The sequence below is a fragment of the Triturus cristatus genome, chromosome 4_1 (genome assembly GCF_964204655.1).
Source record: "Triturus cristatus chromosome 4_1, aTriCri1.1, whole genome shotgun sequence".
NCBI lineage: Eukaryota > Metazoa > Chordata > Amphibia > Caudata > Salamandridae > Triturus > Triturus cristatus.
This window is the reverse complement of record NC_140585.1, coordinates 1,343,450,581-1,343,474,629: the sequence shown is the minus strand read 5'-3', so window position 1 is coordinate 1,343,474,629 and position 24,049 is coordinate 1,343,450,581. Positions and strand designations below refer to the sequence as shown.

Below are 24,049 nucleotides of genomic sequence, written 5' to 3'. Positions count from 1 at the left end.
CAAAAACTGGGACAGGATAACCATCTTCATCATGGCTAATCGAGCAGCAAGAGAAAGGGGGAGTCTAATTCAGCGAGTTATTTGATTACGCAATTTCGAGACAGCAGTGCCACAGTTTTGGCGTATGACAACTTCTGGGTCACAATGTATCCAAACGCCCAGGTATTTCAGAGGCTCCATGCACCACTCCAGCGGGTACTCTAACGTGTGGGGCACACTGGCAGGTGTTAATGGAAACACTATTGAGTTATACCAGTTGATATTGAGCCAAGAATAACAGTCATATTTAACATATTCTCTCACCATAGGTTCTAAGTTGACTCCAGGCTCTCTGACATACACCACCATGTTGTCTGCATAGAGTGATATAGCAAGGGGTCGTTGCCGGAATTGTAGAGCGGCGGACTCATGCTTTTGTCTTATAATGCAAGCCAGGGGCTCTAGTGAAAGGGCGAATAAGATCAGAGAGAGCGGGAAACCCTGTTGCATTCCCCTGCAGATTCGCACAGATCGGATCTTACACCGTTGACGCGAACACGGGTATAGCAACCTGACCCAATTTGAGAAACCGGATGGCATCCCCAACCGGACTAGCACAGTGAACATGTAAGTCCACTGTATGGAATCAAATGCCTTAGTGGCATCCAAAAAAATTGCCTCAGCAGGCAGCGAGGGATTCAGTTGGTGGATGACCGCAAATAAGGTGCAGAGATTATGTGTGGTGGGGTAAACAACGTATATAACGAAACTTTTTGTACGCAGGGAATCACAACGTGGTTGTTACAACGACCGCGTTGTGATTCCGCATACCATTACTCCGCAAGTCGGAACAAAGACTTGCGGAGGGGGTAGGGGGGGGGGGGCGGTGGGGGTCGTGATTTAAAATCCAACACCTTCCCTACTGTCCGCACAGACTGGAGTTGGAATAGTAAATTATACTATTCCAACATCCAGCACCACCCCCTCCGCAAGTCGTTGTTCCGACTTGTGGAGTAATGGTATGCGGTATCACAACGCAGTTGTTGTAACGACCGCGTTGTGATTCTCTGCGGACAAAAAGACTGCGGGATAAGGAGGCATATTCGTGTGGTGGGCCTAGAAGGAACAAAGCCTGCTTGGTCTGGCAATACTAGGGCTTGTAAAAACGGTTGAAGCCAGGAAACAATCATTTTCGCCAGAATCTTAACATCAGTATTAATTAGTGACAGTGGACGATATGAATCTACTTGCTCGGGCGGATTACAGGGTTTCAGTAACGTGATAAGTAGTGCCTCTCGGAAAGTGGGGGAAAGATTTTTTGTCATACCCCTCCAGGTACATATTTACTAGATGAGGTGTTATTAAGTCAGAGAAGGATTTATAGAACTTGCCCAGAATGCAGTAACTCCCAGGCGATTTTCCATTAGGTAAGGAGCTGATGGCGTCCCAACCTCCTCCTCCGTTATTGGTTGAGCTAGAAATTCTCTTTGTCCAGGTGAGAGCCATGCCAACTCGATGTCATGTAGGTAATGTGTCCGTTTTGCGCAGCTACGCAGACTGGCGTTCGCCATACAGCTCAGCATAGAAATCCACAATTTTTTTTTAGGATTTCCTGGGAGTCATGGTGGCGTGCTCCATCTCGCAAAGTGATAGTATCTGTGGAATGTCTTGGGGTCCCCTTATTTTGGTTGCTAGACTGCGCCAGGTCTCCCCCCTTCGATAGATAGAAGATCTCCTGATCCGCTGCTTCGGCATATTCATTTAGGTGTGTCCTAATATTGGACAGCGTCTGCGGTAGTGAGTTGATTTCATACTGTTTTTTTCGCGTGTTTGCTAAGTGTTTTCGAGATGGGATAATCATGATCTCAAAAACTGTAATACCCCGGCCCAGAGTCCTATACATGTTCCACAAATCGTAGCCTTGAAGGCTTCCCATAGTACACCAGCTGTGTCTACCAAGCTTTGTTTTAGTTAAAGTATTGTATGATAGCTATCTTTACACCGTCCCTGAAAACCGTGTCCGTCAAGGCAGAGGCCTGAAGTTTCCACTGGAAGGGGTGGGCAAGGGGGGGGGGGGTGTCAGTTGGCAGCGTAAGTGTTAGAAACACTGGGGAGTGATCCGAAAGCGTTCGGGGTTAGGTGTCTCACAGTCTGAGTCCAGTTATTAATTTCATGAGACATCAGCCAGTAGTCCAATTGTGACCACATATTGTGTGCTGTCGAGATAAACGTGGCCTTCCGTTTCCCTGGGCTCCAAATCGGCCATATATCATTGAGCTCTCAATCACTCAACTCCTCCCTGAGGACCCTGCTCGCCTATTTAGCCTGTCCCAACGGGGCCCTGGCTCTATCCATATTTGGGTCTAATGGAAAATTAAAGTCTCCTCCCCAAATAATAGTGGATGGTTGAAGTTTATAGAGTCAGCCATATGGAGTGGTGTAAAATTCGGGGTCATCCGTATTAGGTCTATATACATTTATTAGGGTTAGCGTTGTACCCCAGCACTTCCCCTGTCATATAATGTATCTTCCTTGATCATCTGTCTCAGAGTACAATGTGATGAAGGGGGTGCCTCTGCAGACCAGAATAAGGCCCCCCCCCCCCAGAGTAAGAAGAGGAAGGGGAAGCCATTCTCGAGTCTGCCCATTGTGCCCCCAGATTAGTCGCAGCCCGTGGAGTAAGATGTAATTCTTGTATCAATGCAATGTGTACCTGGTGCCTATCTAGATATGCAAATACGTGTCGACTTTCTTTGGGATATTCAACCTGTGCACATTCCACGTAAGCAGGTTGAGGCTACCATTGCTAGTTATCATTTCGGGTTCGGTCGCACCTGTAAGGATCTGTGAGCCCGTTCAACTATTAGCATTGCTGATAATTCTTCACTGCTGAATACCCCTCGCAACATTTTTTCCACATAATTTTCCAGGCGACCTGTATTTGTGGACTCCGGGACACCAATTATACGCAAGTTATTGCGGCGTGATCTCACTTCCGGGTCTTCATTTTTTGCTTAAATGATGGCCAGAATTTAGTCAATGTTCAACTGCTTTTGGGTTAGTTCTTGTAGGTCATCCTTGTTTCACGAAATATGTTATTACGTCATGTTTAGCCAGGCAGTGTGTTTGTCCAACTTGGACGCAATGTTGTCCATGCAAATGTTTAAGAAGTCTATCTTGTCTTCTATTGACTGTAGGCTCTGTTGTCTATCGTTTTTCCCTATTGCAGAGTGTAATTTTTTGCAGTAACTGTCCAGTTTACCTCCGTACTTTCCCAGGAGGGGGGGGGAAGATCTTTCGGTCACTCCCTCGCCTCTTCTTATAGTGGCCTGTCGATCTCCGGTAGCGTGGAGGGGCAGAAATCACCAGTGTCCACAGCCGCCTCACTCTCACATACCGCCACAATAAGGCTTCTGCAGACTCTGCTTGTCTATGATGTGTGCAGACTGCTAGGCCCAGCCAGAGGGCACCGATGTTGTGCAGTGCGCCAAGGCAGTAATCGAAACCCCGGCCCGCAAGCTATAGGTCCCGTAGCTGGGGCACTCCACAAGCAATGTCACCCACTCTGCTCCTCCTCGGCCTCAGCTGAATTTATTACTCCTCCTCTATGCCTCGGAGGTGTCAGGAAACCGTCAGTTCCCTCCGCAGTCGCCAGCGGAAGGCAGCCCATATTGAAGGAGAGTTACCGGTTTGCCGTACAGGCGCCGCTTCTGTGTGCATGGCCTTAGATCGTCTCCTCACTAATGTTTCGCCGCGGGACCTCACCTCCAAAAATCTGGACAGTTCTCTCTGCTTAGCCTCCACTCTGCAGAGTGCGCGCGGCTCTCCGGGCTCACGCGGCGGGAGCTCTTTCCCCGTCGTGATCTGCGCACCACTCACTTCGTCCGGGCAATCATCCTCAATCTAGCTTAATTTCTGTGGAGTGCAGCGCTAGCCCTTCTTCTCCGGCTCCTCCGCTTCAGCTCTTAGGAGAAGCGATCTCTCCAGACAGGCGGCTTTTTCACCAGCGTGTTGAAGCTGCAGGCGCACTCCGGGGAATGAGCAGACCCCCTGGTGCCCCACAGGAATGTGATACCTCACTCCGTCTTCCTGTCACAGTTGCACAGGGAGAAGCAGATCACCTCTCGTCCTGTTGCCAGACGCAGCCAACTGCCACCATATTAGAACAAGTGGTCGACCCTCGCCACTCTTCTTTCTTCTGCTTGCTCGGGTGCCCCGTGCTTCTGTTCACACCATATCTCGGGGACGGGAAAGCGGCATGTCTGCCTCATGTTTAAGATCTTCGATGGCTACTATCGGCCCAGATATTAGGGGATTAATGACCCGGCTGGCGGAGCTGCACTAATGTGCGGCCATCTTGTCGCGGGCTCACTAGCGACCCCCCTGTAATTATTATTATTACTCGCTTGTCATGCTATTGTCTTTTTGACCTATCTGTCTTAACAATGAAGGATCAACTCCCTCTGCTGGGGTGATACCTTATCATATTCTTGTTTATGACACTATAGGTTCTATAAGTATCTGCTCCCTATTATTTGTAAAGCGCTGTGATCCACGCAAGGGTCATGTTTGCATTATATAAAACTTTTTTTTTAAATAAAAAAGAGAACAAGCAAGCAAGGAAGAAAGCAAGCAAGGAAGAAAGCAAGCAAGAAAGAAAGCAAGCAAGCAAGACAAAGAAAAAAAAGCCATGGAGGAAAGAAAGAAAATGAAAAAAGGAGGAAAAGAAGGAAAGAAAGAAGATGGAAAGATGATACAGAAAAGAAGGGATGAAGGCAAGAGAGAAAGCAAGAAAGGAAAAAAGAAAATAAAGAAGGCCCGAAGTAAAAAAGAGAAAGAAGAAAAGAAAGGAAAGGAAAGGAAAGGAAAAAAGGAAGGCAAGTAAGAATGCAAGAGAAAAAGGAAGCAAGAAAGAAAGAAAAAACAAAGGAAAGAAAGGAAGGAAAAAGAAAGAAAGCAAGAAAGACAAATTAAGAAAGAGAAAGAAATGAAGAAAGAAAGAAAGGAAAAAAGAAAGGAAGAAAGAAAGAACCCTTGGTGAAACTGAATCCAGAACAAATGTGTCTGCTTATGAACTCACATTGTATAATATTGAAGCTTTCGGTTTGTGTACTGCATGCATACTAAAAAGAGAATAACTTAATAAAAGGACTAAGGATGGGTGCAGGGCTGAGTTCTTTTCCGTAGAAGAACATTTATATCGTCAATTGAGTATAACCCAAAACATTTTGAAGAAGAGATGAGAGCATACCTGGTTTGAGTTTATCCTTAAGGTATGGAACTAAACGATATTCCTTAAGCACAAGCTCCCAATCCAAATCAGGAATAGTCAGATTTGCCAGAGTTCCAAGGCATTCTATCACAAATTCTTCATCTTCTTCATTGGAAACCTGAGCTGCCAGATCACCCACATAATCCTAGAAAAATAGCACCAAATTTAGTAGGATCAAAACATAACTTTTGCTTATGCATTGTTGATCTAAGTGACATATTAAACTTGAAAAGCAACCACTGATAAATTAATGAATCCCTACTTTATCCTGTCATAGAAATCATTAAAAATGAAAACAGTACGATATAAAAACTGGTGACCATTCGGTAGAGCTTTTTCTGGTGGATACAGTATCTGCCTGTGGATTCCTCACCTTGTGAATATCCCCTGCGCCAGCATTCCACTGAACTTTTTTCCCCAGCTCTCTACGCCGACGCGGACGACGTCACAATGCATCGGCTCCGCTCGCGACTCCGTATGACGTCACCGGAGCCATAAGAGAGCCACGTCGGCGTGATGACGTCAGTTCCACCCATTTTTTTCCGTGCCCCCGCGCACAGGTGGACCAACGACAAATTCAAAGTATACACAGTATACAATATACAATCAAATATACATAGTACATAAACAAAAGGAAAGCTAAATCAAACAAGCATTTCCTACCATGCACCAGAAATCATAATAACATCTCAAACAAGACAACTTATAAGGTAAACAAAGGTGGACAAACGGGGAGGCGGGTGGGCCAGTGAGGAATCCACAGGCAGATACTGTATCCACCAGAAAAAGCGTTACCGAAGGTATGTAACTTGTTCTTCTGATGGATACATCTGCCAGTGGATTCCTCACCTTGTGATCAGATTCCCACAGCAGTCCCCACTCCCGGAGGAGGGTGTCCACCTTCCTATACCAAAAAGTCTTGCATGACAGAGCGCGCGAAGTGGCCCTCCTTCCTCATCTCGGAATCCAAGCAATAATGCTTTGCGAAAGTATGGAGGGAGGCCCAAGTCGCGGCTTTACAAATATCTGCCACAGGAACACCCCTGGCCAAAGCAGATGTAGAAGATTTAGCTCTAGTTGAATGAGCCCTAATACCCACAGGAGGAACCTTACCAGCCAGGGCATAGCAGATCTTGATGGCAAGGATGATCCATCTCGACAACGTGCGCTTGTGCACCGCTCTTCCTTTGGAATGACCAACATAACCCACGAAGAGCTGATCATCCAGACAAAAGTCCTTCGTTCTGTCCAAGTAAAAGCTTACAGCTCTCTTTGGGTCCAGGCGATGAAGTCTTTCCTCCTCTTTGGAGGGATGAGGAGGAGGATAAAAAACAGGGAGAGTAATAGACTGCCCCAAATGAAACGGAGTAACTACTTTAGGCAGGAAAGCAGCCCTGGTCCTAAGTACCATCCTTTCAGCATGTAATGTTAGAAAAGGGGGTTTAGAACTAAGAGCTTGAAGCTCACTCACCCTCCTTGCCGAGGTTATGGCTACAAGAAAGACCGTCTTAAAGGACAACAGCCTCAGAGGACAACCATGAAGAGGCTCAAACGGGGACTCCATCAGAAAAGTTAAAACAAGATTAAGGTCCCACTGTGGCATTACAAAAGGAGAAGGAGTAAACTTGTTTGTAAGGCCCTTGATAAACCTTAGTACACGCTCCACCAAGATAGATCCGCTGCAGCCTCTCTGGAGATCCTGATCGACTCCCTGAGATCTCCGTTGTGCTGATACCACTGCCTGCGGAGGCACCACTGGAGCGTCCTCATGTGCCAGCGTGCATGGTTGATCAACAGAATGCAGGAGGCGAACAGACCGAGCAGGCGAAGTACCTTCAGAACTGGAACAACCGCTCCACAGAGGAATAAAGGGACCATCTCCTGAATGTCGAGAATTCTTTGAGGAGGAGGAAATGCTCGACACACAGTAGTGTCCAGTACTGCCCCTGTGAACAGGTTGCGTTGAGAGGGCACCAGGTGAGATTTGGGCACATTGATCGAAAAACCCAAGTCGTATAACAGTCGAGATGTTACCTGCAGATGATGTTGCACCATCTCTGGGGACTCTGCCTTCAGAAGCCAGTCGTCCAGGTAGGGGAAAACCGGAATCCCCGACCTCCTGAGATGGGCTGCCACCACTGCCATCACCTTCGTGAAGACTCTAGGTGCGGTAGTAAGACCAAACGGGAGGACCGCAAACTGGTAATGTTGCGACCCAACCGTAAAACGGAGATACTTCCTGTGCGACTTCGGGATTGGGATATGGAAGTACGCGTCCTGCAAGTCGAGCGACACCATCCAGTCTCCTTGCTGCAACGCTTGAAGAACCTGCGCAAGGGTCAGCATCTTGAACTTCTCCTGTTTCAGGTAAAAGTTAAAAACTCTGAGGTCCAGTATCGGATGCAATCTGCCGTCCTTCTTGGGAATCAGGAAATACCGGGAGTAGCATCCCTGACCCCTTTCCTGCTCTGGAACCACCTCTATCGCACCCTTTTGAAGCAAAGCTAACACCTCCTTCTGCAGAAGAAGTAGATGGTCCTCTGAGCAGTTACCCTGGCAAGGAGGGTAGGGGGGAGGAAACTCCCGAAAGGGAAGGGCGTACCCAGTCTACACGAGGTTTAAAACCCAAAGGTCGGTTGTAACCGATCTCCAACCTCGCAGAAAGTGGGACACCTGACCCCCCACAGGTCTTACATGTTCCAGAATGGGGGATCTAGGGCTGCTTCCCTGAAGCTTCATTGGGAGCAGAGGAGGTAGAAGATGAAGAGGGGTTGCGGCCGAACCTCTCCGACCTCTTTGTCTCCCTCTATAGGACCTATAGAGGGGATTCTGCTGCTGCTGTTGTTGCTGCTGTTGAGGCTGCCGGAAGGAGCGAAATGAAGACCTCCCAAAACCTATGAACTTCTTAAGTCCAAATCCTTTAGCAGGAGCCTGCAGACCTAAAGATTTTGCGTCACCCTGCTCTCTTTAAACCTCTGCAAGGCGGAATCAGCCTTTTTCACCGAAAAGCCTCTGTCCGTCAAATGGCAAATCCACCAATGTGGCCTGAACGTCCGTAGAGAAGCCAGACGAACAAAGCCACGCTTGCCTCCTAGTGGCTATAGATCACTCCATTATCCTTGCCACCGAATCAGCCGTATCAAGCCCCGACTGAATCACCTGCCTTACAGCAGCCTGAGTGTCCGTGACCACTTCGATAAAGAACGCCTTATCACCTTCTGGCAACTTAGGGGCTAACGATTTCACTGAGTCCATAAGAGCATGAACATAGCACCCTAGCAAGCAGGTGGCATTAGTGGACTTAAGCGCCATGCTCCCAGACGAAAAGGTATTTTTAGCCGCCTGATCCGCCTTCTTAGACTCCCTATCCGCAGGAGTCTGAGGAAAAGCCCCTGAAGCATGCTACAAGCATGACGCCTGTACCACCAGACTTTCTGGAGAAGGGTTTGAAGATAGAAAACATGGATCCCGAGGTGCCACCCTATATCTTCTCGCCACCTGCCTGGAGACTGCCGGCGAAGAGAGTGGCTTACGCCAGACGTCTATAACTGGCTCCAAAATAGCCTCATTAAAGGGCAGCAAAGGCTCACTGGTTGAGGTAGGCGAGTGTAACACCTCCGTCAGAAGGTTAGGCTTATACTCCGCAGAGGGCAACTGCAAGTCCAGCAACTCTGCGGCCTTCTTTATTAAAAGATGGTAAGGAGCCAGTTCCTGCGGTGGAGAGGACCTAGAGGAAGAATGCTCCCACTCTGGAGTCGTATCTAGGCCACTAGCCTCCTGAATCCCTTCAAATTCGTCGGAAGATGTATCCACCTCACCTTCCTCCACCTCCACTCTATAACGCTCCTCCTCTAAGACCCTATGGGCCTCCCTCCTTGAACGGATCCGAGGAGCCGGCGGCGGCAGCGCCGTACGCGGAGTCGGTGGAACCGAACGTGGAGCCGGAGGTGTCGGCGGCACCGGAGTCGGAGTCGGCGGCGCCAGACGCGGTGCCGAGGGAGTCGGCAACGGCGTCGAGGAAGGCTCCTAAGAATGTCGATCCAATCGAAACCGAGATGGATCCCCAGACGGCGCCGGAAACTGCCACGAAGGCGCCATCGGCGGAAAGGGCATAAATGGGGCCTGAGCATAATGCTGCGGCACTCCCAGAGTATATGCCATAGGACCCACGGGACCAATAGGTGCACCGGATGGGAAGGCAGCCCGTTGGAAAATCCCATACATCGCATTTAAAAAATGCCTCGAATCCGCACCCGGAGTCGGGAACTGCGGATAAGGGAACAATCCCGGATCCGGTTGAGGAGTACCTGGTACCGGAGCTGCAGTGTCCTCAACAGGCGCCGCAGGATCATCCGGCTCTGGAGAAGGCTCTTTCTCTTGCTCTTGCTCGGCCTCCGAAGCCTCCACTGGAACCGGAGACTGCGCCGGTGACTGCACCTGAGACGGCGCCGGGGACCGCGCCGGAGTCCACTTCGGCGAAGGAGATCCCTCTGGAGACTTAGACGGAGAAGGAGACACATCCTTACTTCGACGTCGAGGCGAAGTCGATCTCGACGCCTTGCTCTTCGAAGACCGGCGCCGAGAGGAATGCTTCCTCTTCTTATGATGTTTCTTCGACTTCAAAGAATGCGAAGTCGACGACTCCGGCCTCGATCTTTCCTTCTCCCTACCTCTCTTCTCCTTCTAAGCCTTGGCCATGAAGAGCTTTGCCTCCCTTTCTTTCAAGGCCTTGGGATTCATCCTTCTGCAGCTGGAACAATCTTCCAAGTCGTGGTCGGATGAAAGGCACCACAAGCAATCTTCATGGGGGTCTGTCATTGACATGTGGCCCCCACATTCCCTACAGGGTTTAAAGCCCGACTTCCTGGTCGAAGACATGACAATTTTCTCCAGCAGTAACCACTAAACGACTACAAAGTAGCAGGAGAGTTCTGGAAAAACCGTTGAGCGGCGACGGCGCGGAAAAAAGGGAACTGACGTCATCACGCCGACGTGGCTCTCTTATGGCTCCGGTGACATCATACGGAGTCGCGAGCGGAGCCGATGCATTGTGACGTCGTCCACGTCGGCGTAGAGAGCTGGGGAAAAAAGTTCCGTGGAATGCTGGCGCAGGGGATATTCACAAGGTGAGGAATCCACTGGCAGATGCATCCATCAGAAAGCCATGTTATTTGGTTTGTGTATCCATTCTGTTTCAACAACAGGTGGTTATTTAAATCTGACAGAATCTGCTTTACTCACTGCCACATCGCTTCTGGAGCTGCAGTTCGCGTTAAATAGGACCACAAGTAGTATCAGAATAACACCTAAAGTCTGCTGCAAGCATGATGATGTGGCCCCTGGCAACAATGATGGACACCTTTACCACTACCGAATAAGAAATGGTTGTATGACGGAACAACGGAGGGAAATACTTTGCATGCCTTTACATCGCATTTTCTACCACTCTTTTTTTAGAATGCATATGCTTTTACAACATACGCTTTAACCACAATAAATATATATACACACACATATATATTCAATGTATTTATGGGGGGAGACCCCCCCAACATCCCTAAACCTTCCTTAAATGCATCATAAAGGCAAGCGTTGGATACAGAATCTGCCTGTGGATTCCTCACCTTATGAATATCCCTTGCGCCAGCATTCCGCTGAAACTTTTTCCTAGCTCTCCACGCCGACTAGGTTGTCACAATGCTATGGCTCCGCACGCTGCTCCGCATGACATCACTGGAGCCATATGAGGGCCACGTCGGCGTGATGACGTCAGTTCCACCCATTTTTTCCTTGCCTCCGAGGTGAACGGGCGGACCGACCATAAAGACAATGCATACATAGTACACAGTATTCACACAAGTACACACACAGTGTAAAGTGAAAAAGGAAAGCAAAAGAAAGCAATCATTTCCTATAAGCCTACCCAAGGCAAACAGAGGCAATACAAAATGACAATATGAAACAACCATATTAACCAATACCTCTTTTAAGGTATAACAGGGTGGACAACGGGGATGCGGGTGGCTCAGTGAGGAATCCATAGGCAGATACTGTATCCACCAGAAAAAGCGTTATGGAAGGTAAGTAACTTGTTCTTCTGATGGATACATCTGCCTGTGGATTCCTCACCTTATTAATAGAATCCCACAGCAGTCCAACCCCCAGGGGAGGGTGTCCACCCTTCTATGCCAAAAAGTCTTGCAAAACCGAGCGCGCAAAAAGACCGTCCCTCCTCACCTCAGAATCTAAGCAGTAATGCTTCGCAAAAGTGTGGAGGGAGGCCCAAGTTGCGGCCTTACAGATGCCCAACACAGGAACACCTCTGGACAAGGCAAAAGTAGATGATTTAGCCCTGGTGGAATGAGCTCTAATGCCTTTAGGAGGCTCCTTACCAGCCAGAGTGTAGCAGAAGCACAATATGAGCCACCTGGATAGTGCGCGCTTGTGCACCACCTTGCCCTTCATGCATCCAACGTAGCCTACAAAGAGCTGATCGTCCAATCGCAGGTCCTTCGATCTGTTCAGATAGAACTAACCGCCGTCTTAGGATCCAAGCAGTGAAGCCTCTCCTCCTCCTTGGAAGGGTGAGGGGGAGGATAGAAAGTAGGGAGAGTAATGGACTGCCCTAGATGGAAGGGAGTACCACCTTAGGCAGAAAAGCAGGCCTGGCCCTGAGAACCCTCCTTTCAGCATGAATAGTCAGAAATGGAGGCTTAGAACTCAAAGCCTGAAGCTCACTCACCCTCCCGGCTGAGGTAATAGCCACAAGGAAGACCGTTTTGAATGACAGCAGTCTCAAAGGACAACATTGCATAGGTTCAAATGGGGAACCCATTAAGAAAGTTAAAACTAGATTTAAATCCCACTGGGGCATAATGAAGGGAGTAGGCGGAAACATATTAGTAAGGCCCTTAAAACAATCGGAAATTTAAAAAGAGACGGCTGATCAGGCAAATAAAGAAATGCAGATAAAGCCGACAAATAACCTTTAACAGTAGCCACAGCACAACCCTGCTGGGTCAAATGCAGCGAAAAATAAAGAACATCAGAAAGATGAGCTTTTAAGGGATCAATAGACCTCTCTCCACACCATTTAACAAATCTTGACCACCTGTAGGAGTAAATGGACTTGGTGGAATGTTACCTGCCCGATAAAATAACATCCACCACGTCTGGAGAGAGAAAGAATTCAGGTTGCCCCGTTCAATCTCCAGGCATGAAGGTGCAGGCTCTGGAGGCGGGGGTGTAGAACCTGCCCCTCCAACTGCGAGAGGTCTACCTTATGAGGGAGACGGAGCGGAGGGTGCAACGAGAGGTGAAGAAGGTCCGTGTACCACACATTTCTAGGCCAATCCGGGGTGATCAAAATAACTTGGGCCCGGTCTTGGCTAATCTTCCTCAGAACCCGAGGAATCAAGGGTATGGGAGGAAACGCATAAAGGAGTTGTGAGCTCCCACTCAACTGAAACACGTCCCCCCAACGCCCTCTGCATCGGAAACTGGAGACAGCAGAACGACGAGCAGTGCGCGTTTGAGAGTGGCAAACAAGTCCACCTGAGGAGTCCCCTATGTCCGGAAGATGTGTCGAACTACCTCCAGATGAAGCCTCCACTCGTGGTCAGAGGAGAACTGCCGACAGACTGTCCGCACACACATTCAGCACCCCGGCCAGATGATTTGCCATCAAGCAAATCTGATGGTCCTGAGCCCAGGACCAAAGCCGCAACGCCTCCCTGCAGAGATGGTACGACCCTACTCCTCCCTGCTTGTTGACGTACCACAAAGCGGCAGTGTTGTCCATCAGGACCTGAACCGACTGACCGGGAAGGGAGGAAGGCCTTGAGCGCCAAACGTATCGCCCGCAATTCCAGAAGATTGATATGAAGCAATCTTTCCTCAGGAGAGCAAAGACCCTTGATCTCCAGATCCCCCAGATGAGCACCCCACCCTAGGGTAGAGGTATCCGTTATCACTGTGGCCACCGATGGAGAAAGATTAAAGGGCTTTCCTTGAGACAGATTGCCCTCCACGCTCCACCAAGACAGATTCGCTGCAGCTTCTCTGGAGATCCTGACTGACTCCCTGAGATCTCCGTTGTGCTGATACCACTGCCTGCGGAGACACCACTGGAGCACCCTCATGTGCCAGGGTGCATGGTTGACCAACAGAATGCAGGACGCGAACAGACCAAGCAGGCAAAGGACCTTCAGAACTGGAACAACCGCTCCATTGTGAAACGAAGGGATAATTTCCTGAATGTCGAGAATCCTTTGCGGAGGAGGAAAAGCTCGACACACAGTGGTATCCAGTACTGCCCCTATAAACCGGTTGCGCTGAGAGGGCACCAGGTGTGATTTGGGAACATTTATTTTAAAAAAACAATTTGAACAACAGCTGAGTTGTTACCTGCAGATGACGACGCACCATCTCTAGCGACTCTGCCTTCAGAAGCCAGTTGCCCAGGTAGGGGAAAATTGGGATCCCCGGCCTCCTGAGATGGGCAGCCACCACTGCCATCACCTTGGTGAAGACTCGATGTGCAGTAGTAAGACCAAATGGAAGGACCGCAAACTGGTAATGTTGCGAACCAACCCTAAACCGGAGATACTTCCTGTGTGACTTCAGGATTGGGATGTGAAAATACGCATCTTGCAAGTCAATGGACACCATCCAGTCCTCTTGTTGCAGCGCCTTAAGAACCTGCGCTAGGGTGAGCATCTTGAACCTCTCCTGCTTGAGAAACAGATTCAAGATTCTGAGATCCAGGATGGGTCGTAACCTGGCATCCTTTTTGGGAATCAGGAAATACCGGGAGTAGCATCCCTAACCCCTTTCCTGCTCCGGAACCACCTCTATCGCACCTTTTTGTAACAGGACAAGAACCTCCTTCTGAAGAAGTAGTAAATGATCCTCCGTGCAAAACCCTTGGCAAGGGGGGTAAGGAGGAGGGAATTCTATGAATGGAAGGTCGTACCCATTTTCTACCAGATCTAAAACCCAAAGGTCCGAAGTGACCAATTTCCAATCCTGTAGAAAATGGGTAAGCAGGCCCCCCAGAGGACCTGCATGATACAGTATTAGATACAGGATGGCGGATCTAGGGCTGATTTCCTGCATTACTAGGAGGGGTTAGGGAGGTAGAGGAAGAGGAGGAAGAAGGCTGACGACCCGCTCCACGAAGGCGACCTCTGCCTTTACCCCTGTAGGACTTGTACAAGGGGTTTTGTTGCTGCTGCTGATGGAAACCACGAAAAGAAGACTTTCCAAAGCCACAATATCTTCTATAGCCATAACCCTTTGCCTGAGACTGTAGACCCAAGGATTTCGCTGTGGTCTTTCTGTCTTTGAACCTTTTCAGAGCAGAATCAGCTTTTTCTCCAAAAAGCCTAGATCCGTCAAAAGGAAGATCGAGAAGGGCAGCCTGTACATCAGGAGAAAACCCAGAAGAACTTAGCCATGCATGCCTTCTCGTAGCAATGGATGAGCCCATCACCCTGGCAACCGAATATGCCGTGTCCAGGCCAGACTGGATGACTTGGCGAGCCACAGCCTGTGAGTCTGCCAGTACTGAAATTTCCCCGATCTTCCTCAGATCATTTTGGAAGAAGCTGTTTGGCAGAGTTCAGAAGGGCATGAATGTATCTACCCAACAAACAGGTAGCAGTGGTGGACTTCACAGCCATACTCGCTGAAGAGAAGACCTTCTTTGCAGATTGTTCCAGTTTCTTGGAATCCCTGTCAGCAGGACCCTGCGGAAAGGCGCCCGTGGACAGCTTAGAGCATGAAGCCTGCACCACCAAACTTTCAGGCGAAGGATGAAACTAAAGGAACACAGGATCCCCTGGACCAGGCCTGTACCTTCTGGACACCGACCTTGAAACTGCAGGAGCAGAAAGAGGATTGCGCCACACCTCAAGGATTGGCTCAGTCAAGGCATCATTGAACGGCAAGAGTGGTTCAACCACAGAGGACGGAGAATGAAGCATCTCTGTGAGCCAATTAGGCTTATACTCAGCCACAGGGAGCTGCAGATCCAAGAGCTCTGCAGCCTTCCTTATCACAGTATGGTAAGGTGCAACTTCCTTGGAGGGGAAAGCTTTCTCTGAAGCAAAGTCCCACTCCGGGGAGGTGTCAAGTCCACTTGCCTCACACAGACCCTCGAACATATCCTCAGACTCATAAATTTCACCCTCCTCCATTTCTTCAGCCTGGTATTGTGCCTCCTCTATTAACCTCTGCGCTTCTCTCCTCGAGCACATATTCGGTTGCAGCATGGGCGGCGCCATACGCGGCGTCGATGGCTCCGGGAGCGGCGTCGTAGGAGGATCCGCAGCTGCAACCGGCTCCGCACGAATCCGAGAAGAAGGATCGCCGGATGGAGCCAGAGACTGCACATACGGCGTCGACATCCTCGGAGCCGGAACTGCCAGGACGGCGTCGTCAGCATGAATGGCACAAAGGGTGCCTGAGGATATTGATGAGGCACACCCAAATTAAATGCCAGAGGACCCATGGGACCAGAAGGTGCACCAAAAGGGTATGAGGCTCTGGCAAACACGCCATACATCGCATTTAAAAAATGCGAAGTATCCACACCCATTGCCGGAAATTGAGGATACTGAGCCAGTTCGAGATCCAATCGAGCCACCTCCGGAGTCGGAACCACCGGGGCCACAGGAGCTGAAGGAGCCTCAGCATCAACCAGATTCGACAAACCTTCCGGAGTCGGAGAAAATCTCGGCGTCGGTGACTGCGCCGGAGTCTCCTTGTATGAAGGAGAATGGGTCTGAGTCACTGGAGTAGACACTGAAGGTGAAGGAGAGAAAGTCCTTAACACGACGTCGAGGAGCCGGAGAAGGGACCTCGAAACCACAGCCTTCGATGAACGGCGCCGAGATCCATGCCTGTTTTTCTTCTTGTGCTTCCTCTTCGAGTCATGTGAAGTCGACGACCTCTACTTTGAATGTTTTCGACCCCTTTTTTTTCTCTCACTTTAGCCATCTACAGTTTGGCTTCCCGTTCTTTCAAGGCCTTCGGGTTAATTTTTCTACAGCAATAACAGCCCTCGACGTCGTGATCTGATGATAAACACCACAGACAGTCCTCATGGGGGTCAGTGATCGACATATGACCCCGCACTCTTTACAGGGCTTGAAACCCGACTTCCTCGGAGCAGACATGGCAAAACCACAGAAGGAAATGAGCCAATATACAAAGTATCTAGCAGAAAGTATGGAGAGTCAGAGAAAAAACTTTAGCATCGACGGTGCAGAAAAAAGGGAACGGACGTCATCACGCCGACGTGGCTCTCTTATGGCTCCAGTGACGTCATGCGGAGCCGCGTGGGGAGCTATAGAACTGTGATGACCTCATCAGCGTGGAGGGCTAGGAAAAGGTTTCCGCGGAATGCTGGCACAGGGGAGATTCATAATGTGAGGAATCCACAGGCAGATGTATCCATCAGAAATATTTGGCAAAGAACGCATGTCCAAACTGTTTGTAGTAGGGAGAGCCCATTGTTCCCTGGCTCCCAAACCAGTGCTAGGGTCTGATTGAAAACGTCTCAATTATCGAGACTGCGATATAATACTTAGACTGGCCTGAGAAAAAAATCTAATTTAATTTGAGGGAAAGAAAGGAAAATGCTACTTACCCAGTATGCATCTGTTCTTGGCATATAGAGCTGTAGAATCATATGCTATGCATAGATCACCATCTAGTGTTGGGTCCGGATGTTTGCACTTTGTTTTTCTTCAAAGAAGTCTTTCCAGCCACGAGGTAGGCGACTCCTCCTTTCGGTGATAGTGCGCATGGGCATAGACTCCATTGTTAGATTGATTTCCCGCAGAGGGTGAAAATAGAGTTAGTAAGAGTAGTAAAAGGAGATGTCCATGAATGCATGTATCTAAGTAAGATGTTACTGCAACAGGCACAGGTACCCGGGGGTGCATATGACTCTACAGCCCTATATGCCAAGAACAGATGCATACAGGGTAAGTAGAATTTTCCGTTCGAGGCATTTGAGCTGTAGATCATATGCTAGGCATAGACTATATAGCAGTTATCTCCCAAAGCGGTGGCTAACCTTTATCCGTTGCAGTGGTTTGAAATAGTGTACGTAAAACTGCCTGGCCCACTCTAGATTGTAGTCTTGCTAACACATCTACACAATAGTGTTTTGTGAATGTGTGAGGTGTAGTCCATGTTGCAGCTTTGCATATGTCATCTATGGGTATATTTCCTAAGAATGCTATAGAAGCCCCTAGTTTGCGTGTAGAATGTGCTCTAGGGGAGACTGCTAACGTTCGTTTTGCTTTTGCATAGCATATTTGAATACACTTAACTATCCACCTTGCAATATCTGATTTTGATATTGGATTGCCTTTTTGTCGTGGAGCAAAAGCAACAAAAATTTGCTTAGTCTTTCTAAAAGATTTTGTTCTTTCACTGTAATATAGTAACGCTCTTTTTACATCTAAGGTGTGAAGAGCATGTTCTGCCACAGAATCTGGTTGAGGGAAGAACACGGGCAACACAACAGATTGGTTGGTATTAAAAGGAAGAAATGACTTTAGGTATAAATTTGGGGTTAGTCCTAAGAATCACTTTGTTTTTATGTATTTGCAAAAATGGTTCTTCTACTGTTAGTGTCTCAAGCTCACCCACTCTCCTTAGAGATGGGATAGCTATGAGGAAAGCTACTCTCCAAGTGAGAAATTGCAGTTCACATCTATGCAATGGCTCCAAAGGCGAACCCATGAGTCTTGTAAGAACGATGTTGAGATTCCACACTGGAGCAGGTGGAAGTCTGGGAGGAATGACTCTTGAGTCCTTCCATGAAAGCCTTAATAGCAGGCACTCTAAAAAGAGGCAAATGCTGTCTGTTCTGCAGATATGCAGCTATCTCAGCAAGGTGTAAGCGTATTGATGCATACGATAAATTGGAACACTGTAGATGTAATAGATAACAAATAATGTTTTGGATTGAAGCGTCGAGCGGATTGACTTGATTGTTATTACAGTAAATCACAAACCACCTCCATTTTGCTGCATAGCATGCCCTTGTGGTAAGGGGTCGAGCCTCTTTGATGATATTCATGCAATTTGGGGAAAGATTGAGGTAGCCAAACTAAGATTTCAGGTGCCAGATCGCAAGGTTGAGATGACTGGGATCTGGCTGCCTTATCCCCTCCATGGTTCTGAATGAGGAGATCGGGGGTGAGATGGAGTTTTTGGTGGGGAACTACTGATAACTCCAAGAGGGTTGTGAACCAAGGTTGACAGGCCCATGTGGGAGCAACTAGGAGTAGTGTCAGGGAGTGCTGTTTGAGCTTCTGAACCACTCATGGAATGAGTGGGAGAGGCTGAAAAGCATAAGCATATATCCCTGACCAGTTCATCCATAGTGCATTGCCTTTGGACAATGGGTGTGAATCCCTGGATGCGAAGTTTGGGCATTTTGCGTTTAAGTGGGTGGCGAACAGATCTATGTCTGGGAAGCCCCACATCTGAAAGAACGGAAGGAGAACCTGAGGTTGGAGTTCCCATTCGTGGATCTGTTGTCATTGACAACTGAGCAGATCTGCAATGTGGATGTTTACTCCTGGAAGGTGTTCCGCAAAGAGATATATTTTGTGAGGTATGACCAATCTCCAGATGCTCTGAGCCAACTGTGAGAGCTGGGGATTAGTGTCCCCCCCCCCCCCCCCTTTTTGTATGTAGTACATTGCTGTCATTTTGTCTGTGCCAATTAGGACAGCTTTGCCTACTAGATTAAGCTGAAAAGCTTTTAACACTAGAAAAAATGCTAGCAGTTCTAGATGGTTTATGTGGAGTTTCTTTTGTTGAAGAGTTCACATGCCCTGAATGGTATGTGTTTGCACATGGGCTCCCCATCCAGTGAGCCAAGCGTCTGCCGTTAGCACTATCTGTGGAACCGGGTCGACGAATGGACGCCCCTTGGAAAGGTTTTTTGTATTCTACCACTGCAGAGAGCGATGAGTGCGGTCGTCTACCAACACTAGATTTGATAACTGACCTTGAGCCTGGCATGCTAGGCATTCCTGGGGGGGACGCATTTGGAGTCTTGCATAAGGAACAATAATGCAGGACGCCATCATTCCTATCAATTGCATGAACACTCAAACTGGAAACAAGTGATGTGACTGAAACTGAGAGATTAAAGTCTGCATGTTGCGGATTCTGACTGGGTTGGGACACGCTAGAGTTTTTTGAGTGTCTATTGTGGCTCCTAGATACAGTTGAGTATTGGATGGTTGGAGATGAGACTTGGTAAGATTCACAGTAAACCCAAGGTCATGAAGCAGTTGGACTGTTCTTGGAGTGTGGTGTAGGCATCTTTGCTGCGAGCTGGCTTTTATGAGCCAGTCGTCTAGGTAAGGGAAGACGTGAATGTGCGGTCTTCTTCGATGAGCCGCAACTACTGCCAGGCATTTGTTGAAAACCCTGGGTGCGGTAGTTACTCCAAATGGGAAGACCTTGTATTGATAATGTTGGCCGTCTACCAGAAACCTGAGGTATTTCCGGTGAGCGGTGTGAATGGGAATATGGAAATAGGTGTCCTTTTAGTCCAGAGTTGACAGAAAGTCGCCTTGTTGAAAAAGTGGGAGCATTTGTTGGAGTGTGATCATGTGAAAGTGGTCAGACTGATTGTATAGATTTAGTTCTCTGAGGTCTAGTATGGGCCAGAGAGTTGTCTTTTTTGGGAATTAAAAACTACAGGGAGTATACCCCGGTCCCCTGATATTGTAATGGGACCGGTTCAATAGCGTGTTTTGCGAAGATAGAGAGAACCTCTTGCTTTAGAAGGGTAAGATGCTCTGGTGACATTGCATGTGATCTTTTCAGAATATCTGGGGGAGTGTGTGTAAGCTCAAGGCAGTAACCATATTGGATAATGTGTTAGTACCCACTTGTCTGAGGTGATGGAATTCCAGACAGGTAGGAATTGCGAGAGACGTCCCCCGACAGGAGTGGAATGATCGGGGGTAACGGAAGGAAGTCACTGTTTATTTGCGGGGGAAGTGCGTGTGGAGTTGCTTCTGCCTCTTCCCTTACCATTGCTTCCTCTGAAACCACCTCTAAAATAAGCTCTTGAATAGGGGGATTGGTTGTTGCCCTTGTAAGAGGAGGAGGGGTTTTTGGTGGATACATTTTTGGAACCACCTCCATAAAAGGAGCGGCAAAAGGAACCCCTAGTGGTAGGCAATTGCAAAGCCCCCATAGACTTTGCGACCTCCGTGTCTTTTTTCATCCTATCCAGTGAGGTATCAACCGTTGGGCCAAAGTGATGTTCTTTGTCAAATGGTTGGTTGAGGATGGAGGTTTCAACCTCAGGCTTGAATCCTGAGATTCTCAACCAAGCATGTCTGCATAGGATTTTACTGCTGTTTACTGTACGAGCTGCTGTATCTGCTGCGTCCAGGGCACACCTGATTGAAGTATTAGTGATAAGTTTACCTTCTAGGATAAGGTCATTAGCCTTAGTTTTGTGTTTGTCAGGTAAAAATTCCATGTGTTTTTCTAACTTATTGTAATGCGCCCTTTATTGGCAAGCCAATAGAGCTTGAGCATTGGTAATGCACCAGTGATTAGCCGCTTGGGAAGACACTCTTTTGCCCGAGGCATCAGTAAACTTAGACTCCTTATCAGCAGGAGGACCCTCACCTGTGGCTTGTGAGTTAGCTCTCTTCCGAGCATTGGATAGCACCAAAAAGTCTAAAGGCAACTGACCTCTGATGTAAACAGGGTCGGTGGGTGAAGGTTTAGATTTTTTCTCCTCTCTAGGTGTAATTATTCTTGCCCTCACAGGATCTTTAAATATCTTGTCTGTGTGTTTCAACATACCTTTTAGCATAAGTAAGGTATGAGTGGCTTTCTGAGAGGAACTAAGTGTCTCAAAGAGGAAATCCTCTTCTAAAGGCTCTTTAAACAACTCCACCCAGTGATATTGAGCAGCCCTGTTAAGGAGTTCAATGTACCCAATGTTATCGTCAGGTGGGGAGGGTCTAGATCGGTCATTATCTGGGCTTGGGTGAATTTGATAATCCTCCCGAGGTTCAATGTCCTGTGGCCTATCCTGATCTTCATCCTTATCCCTGTTATCCTGTGGGTCAGGTGTAGGTGGTGGTGGCGGTGAATTTGATGGTGTAATAAGTAAATTGGGATCAGTGGGGAAGGAGGAGGAATGAAAGGTGGAGAAGGGCCCACACTTTTGCTTTTGAGAGGAATGTGATAGTCCTCAGGCTGGTCCACTGGCTGGTCTATCTTCCGTTTTGGAAGAGTGGCATGGATATGCCCTTATCAGGGTTGATCACAAGTTTTTTCTGCTTCGGATCCGAAGGCGGGGCATCGGGTCGAGGCTCTTTAGACAGAGTATCTTTAGTTGTTTGTTTTGGCCTTTTTGCGCCGGAGGTTTCGGCTCCAAGCCTTTTGGGATCAAAGGTAGATACTTTGGCAACGGTGTAATTGTGACCATCACATGTTTAGATTCGGGTTTCGGTACCGAAGGTGTTTTTTTGGAACCGGAGTAGTGCCGGCTAGAGCCCGAACCGGAAGGCTTCTCTTTATGTTTCGGAGCCAGGTCCGAGGGCAGGGTATCGGAAACCTTTTGTCGGTGCCGACCTTGGCCCGAAGGCAGAGGAGGGACCAGAGCCTTTGTCTTAGGTTGTTCAGGGGGCAAAGGGGTGTCTTTACTCACAGTACGTTGACCATGAGTAACTTGCTCCTCTTCTTCCATGTCGGAGTCGATTTTAGACATGGAGATATGTTCTACCTCTTCGGCTCCTTGAGCTTGCTGTTCTGTGTCGGAATCTTCCCCGAAGATGTGCACTGCGGAGCCGCTCTGGTGTTGCATCTCGTGGCGTCGAGCCCGACGGTCACGAAGTGTCTTTTTTAAATCGAAAAGATTGCCACGCATCACAGTCGTTCTTGTTGTGTTCCGGGGGAGGCAGAGGTTGAACACTTCATGCAAGTCGGTGCATGGAAATTTAGCATGACACCCGGGACAGAACTTGAAGGGAGTCCGTTCCATCGACTGCTAGTGCGGTCGGCGCGTGTAGGCCTCGACGGCCCGCCACAAATTTTCCGATCTAAGTTTTTTCAAGGTGAGATGATCCGAGACGAATGGAGAATCACGTTCAATAACAATACCGTCGAGGGTAGTTGATTGCACGTTAAAGGGAACTAAGAAATGGTGCTGAACCAGTGCGCGAAAATACACATCCAAACCCGATGGTGGAAAAAAACTATCTAACAATGGAGTCGATGTCCATGCGCACAATCACCGAAAAGAGGAGTCACCTACCTCTTGACTAGAAAGACTTCTTCGAAGAAAACCAAAGTGCAAACATCCGGACCCAACACTAGATGGTAGCATATGATCTACAGCTCACATGCCTCGAACACTTCTTTCAAACTAGTTTTTTTGCAGCTTTCCAGGATTCCAATAGAAAGTTTACCTCCGTCAAAAAGAAATTACAGGTTGTGGAATGCAGTACACCATACTATATCCAGCTAGAATATGATTCACACTATAGGATAAAACATAAATTCTCACAGACTCTAAAGACGCAAACACTTGTCTAAATAAACGCTCTGCATCACGCCGAACGGGCACAGCCCATAGTGTCCCACAACTGCTGACCTACTTGAAGAAGTTGAATAGTTGGACACTCCCTCAATGACTTTTGATGCTGTTTTGGCTGGTGTGGCGGGGATAGTATGCTTCTTTCCGTACACTTAAGGTAACAGATGCTAAGAGAGTCCCACTCATCAAGAATTACATGCAAAATACTTTAGAAGACAACAAGTTACTTACCTGTAACTTGGGTTCTCCAGTATTGGAAACTTTCATAGATTCCCATGCTTGTATCATTCCCCGTCGTCGGAATGGGAGTCCCCGGTATACATATAATAGAAATAGAAACCATTACCAAAACAGAAACTAGGCCTAGGCCCATTCTCGTTTTGCAACCTATCCACCTCTTTTTGTAAGAGAGACCAAATAAAGTGAACAGCCAATCAGATTAGCCTTACCCCTTAGAACCCTCCTGAGAGAAGCTCAGAACCTCAGATTTTCTACCGCACGTTGTGCAAGGGAGTCTCCACTGAGCTCTGCTCAGTTTTTTCCTGTAGACTTTAATTATACAGTTTTTTCACCTGTTTTTCTTCAAAACCTGCTTCAAGATGTCTGATAAGGAGATGAAAGACCTCTTTAAAGCCTGAGCAACTTGTGCTAAGAAGCGATTATATGTGGAGGACAAGCACAAGGATTGTATTTACCGTCTGTACCCAGACCATAATGCAGCAGACTGTAAAATATGCAGCACTTTTTCTACAAAGACTCTGCGAGACCGTGAGGGGCGTTTTTTAACCTGGCTCCAGAAGCTAAAGTCAAGGAAGGAACCAGTCTCCAGTGACAGTGATGAGGCATCCTCTGCTACATCTTCCAGAAGGTTTGTTAATAGGGGTAGATCTTCTCCTTCACCTTCTGAAGAACGTCCTGGTAAGGCTTTAAAAAAGACCTCTCATAGGTCTGAAGGGCGTAGTCCTGGCGAATCTCCTCACCGAGGTGTAAAGGAGAGGGAAGGACTGTCAAAAGGAGTAATATCTGAGAGGAAATCCAGCTCTGTTCCTCCAGCGGTTCCAAAGACTTTCAAAAAGCGTTCCTCACCCTCTTCTGAGGTAAAATCTGTTAAGAAAGTTCATTCGTCGACGACGCTGTCAACGACTTCGTCAACAGAATCATCAGAGGTACAGTCTCAGTCTTCTCCTTCA

General features: G+C 48.1%; 1 protein-coding gene across 1 annotated transcript in view; it reads right to left on the bottom strand.

Annotated features, from left to right (window-relative positions):
• The window catches only part of KIFAP3 (kinesin associated protein 3), a 1,322,278-nt gene that overhangs the window by 544,282 nt on the left and 753,947 nt on the right, over positions 1-24,049 (bottom strand). Inside the window, exon 14 of the mRNA XM_085654829.1 lies at positions 5,231-5,396. Coding sequence (XP_085510955.1) covers positions 5,231-5,396 — 166 coding nt within the window. The remainder of the gene's footprint in view (positions 1-5,230; positions 5,397-24,049) is intronic.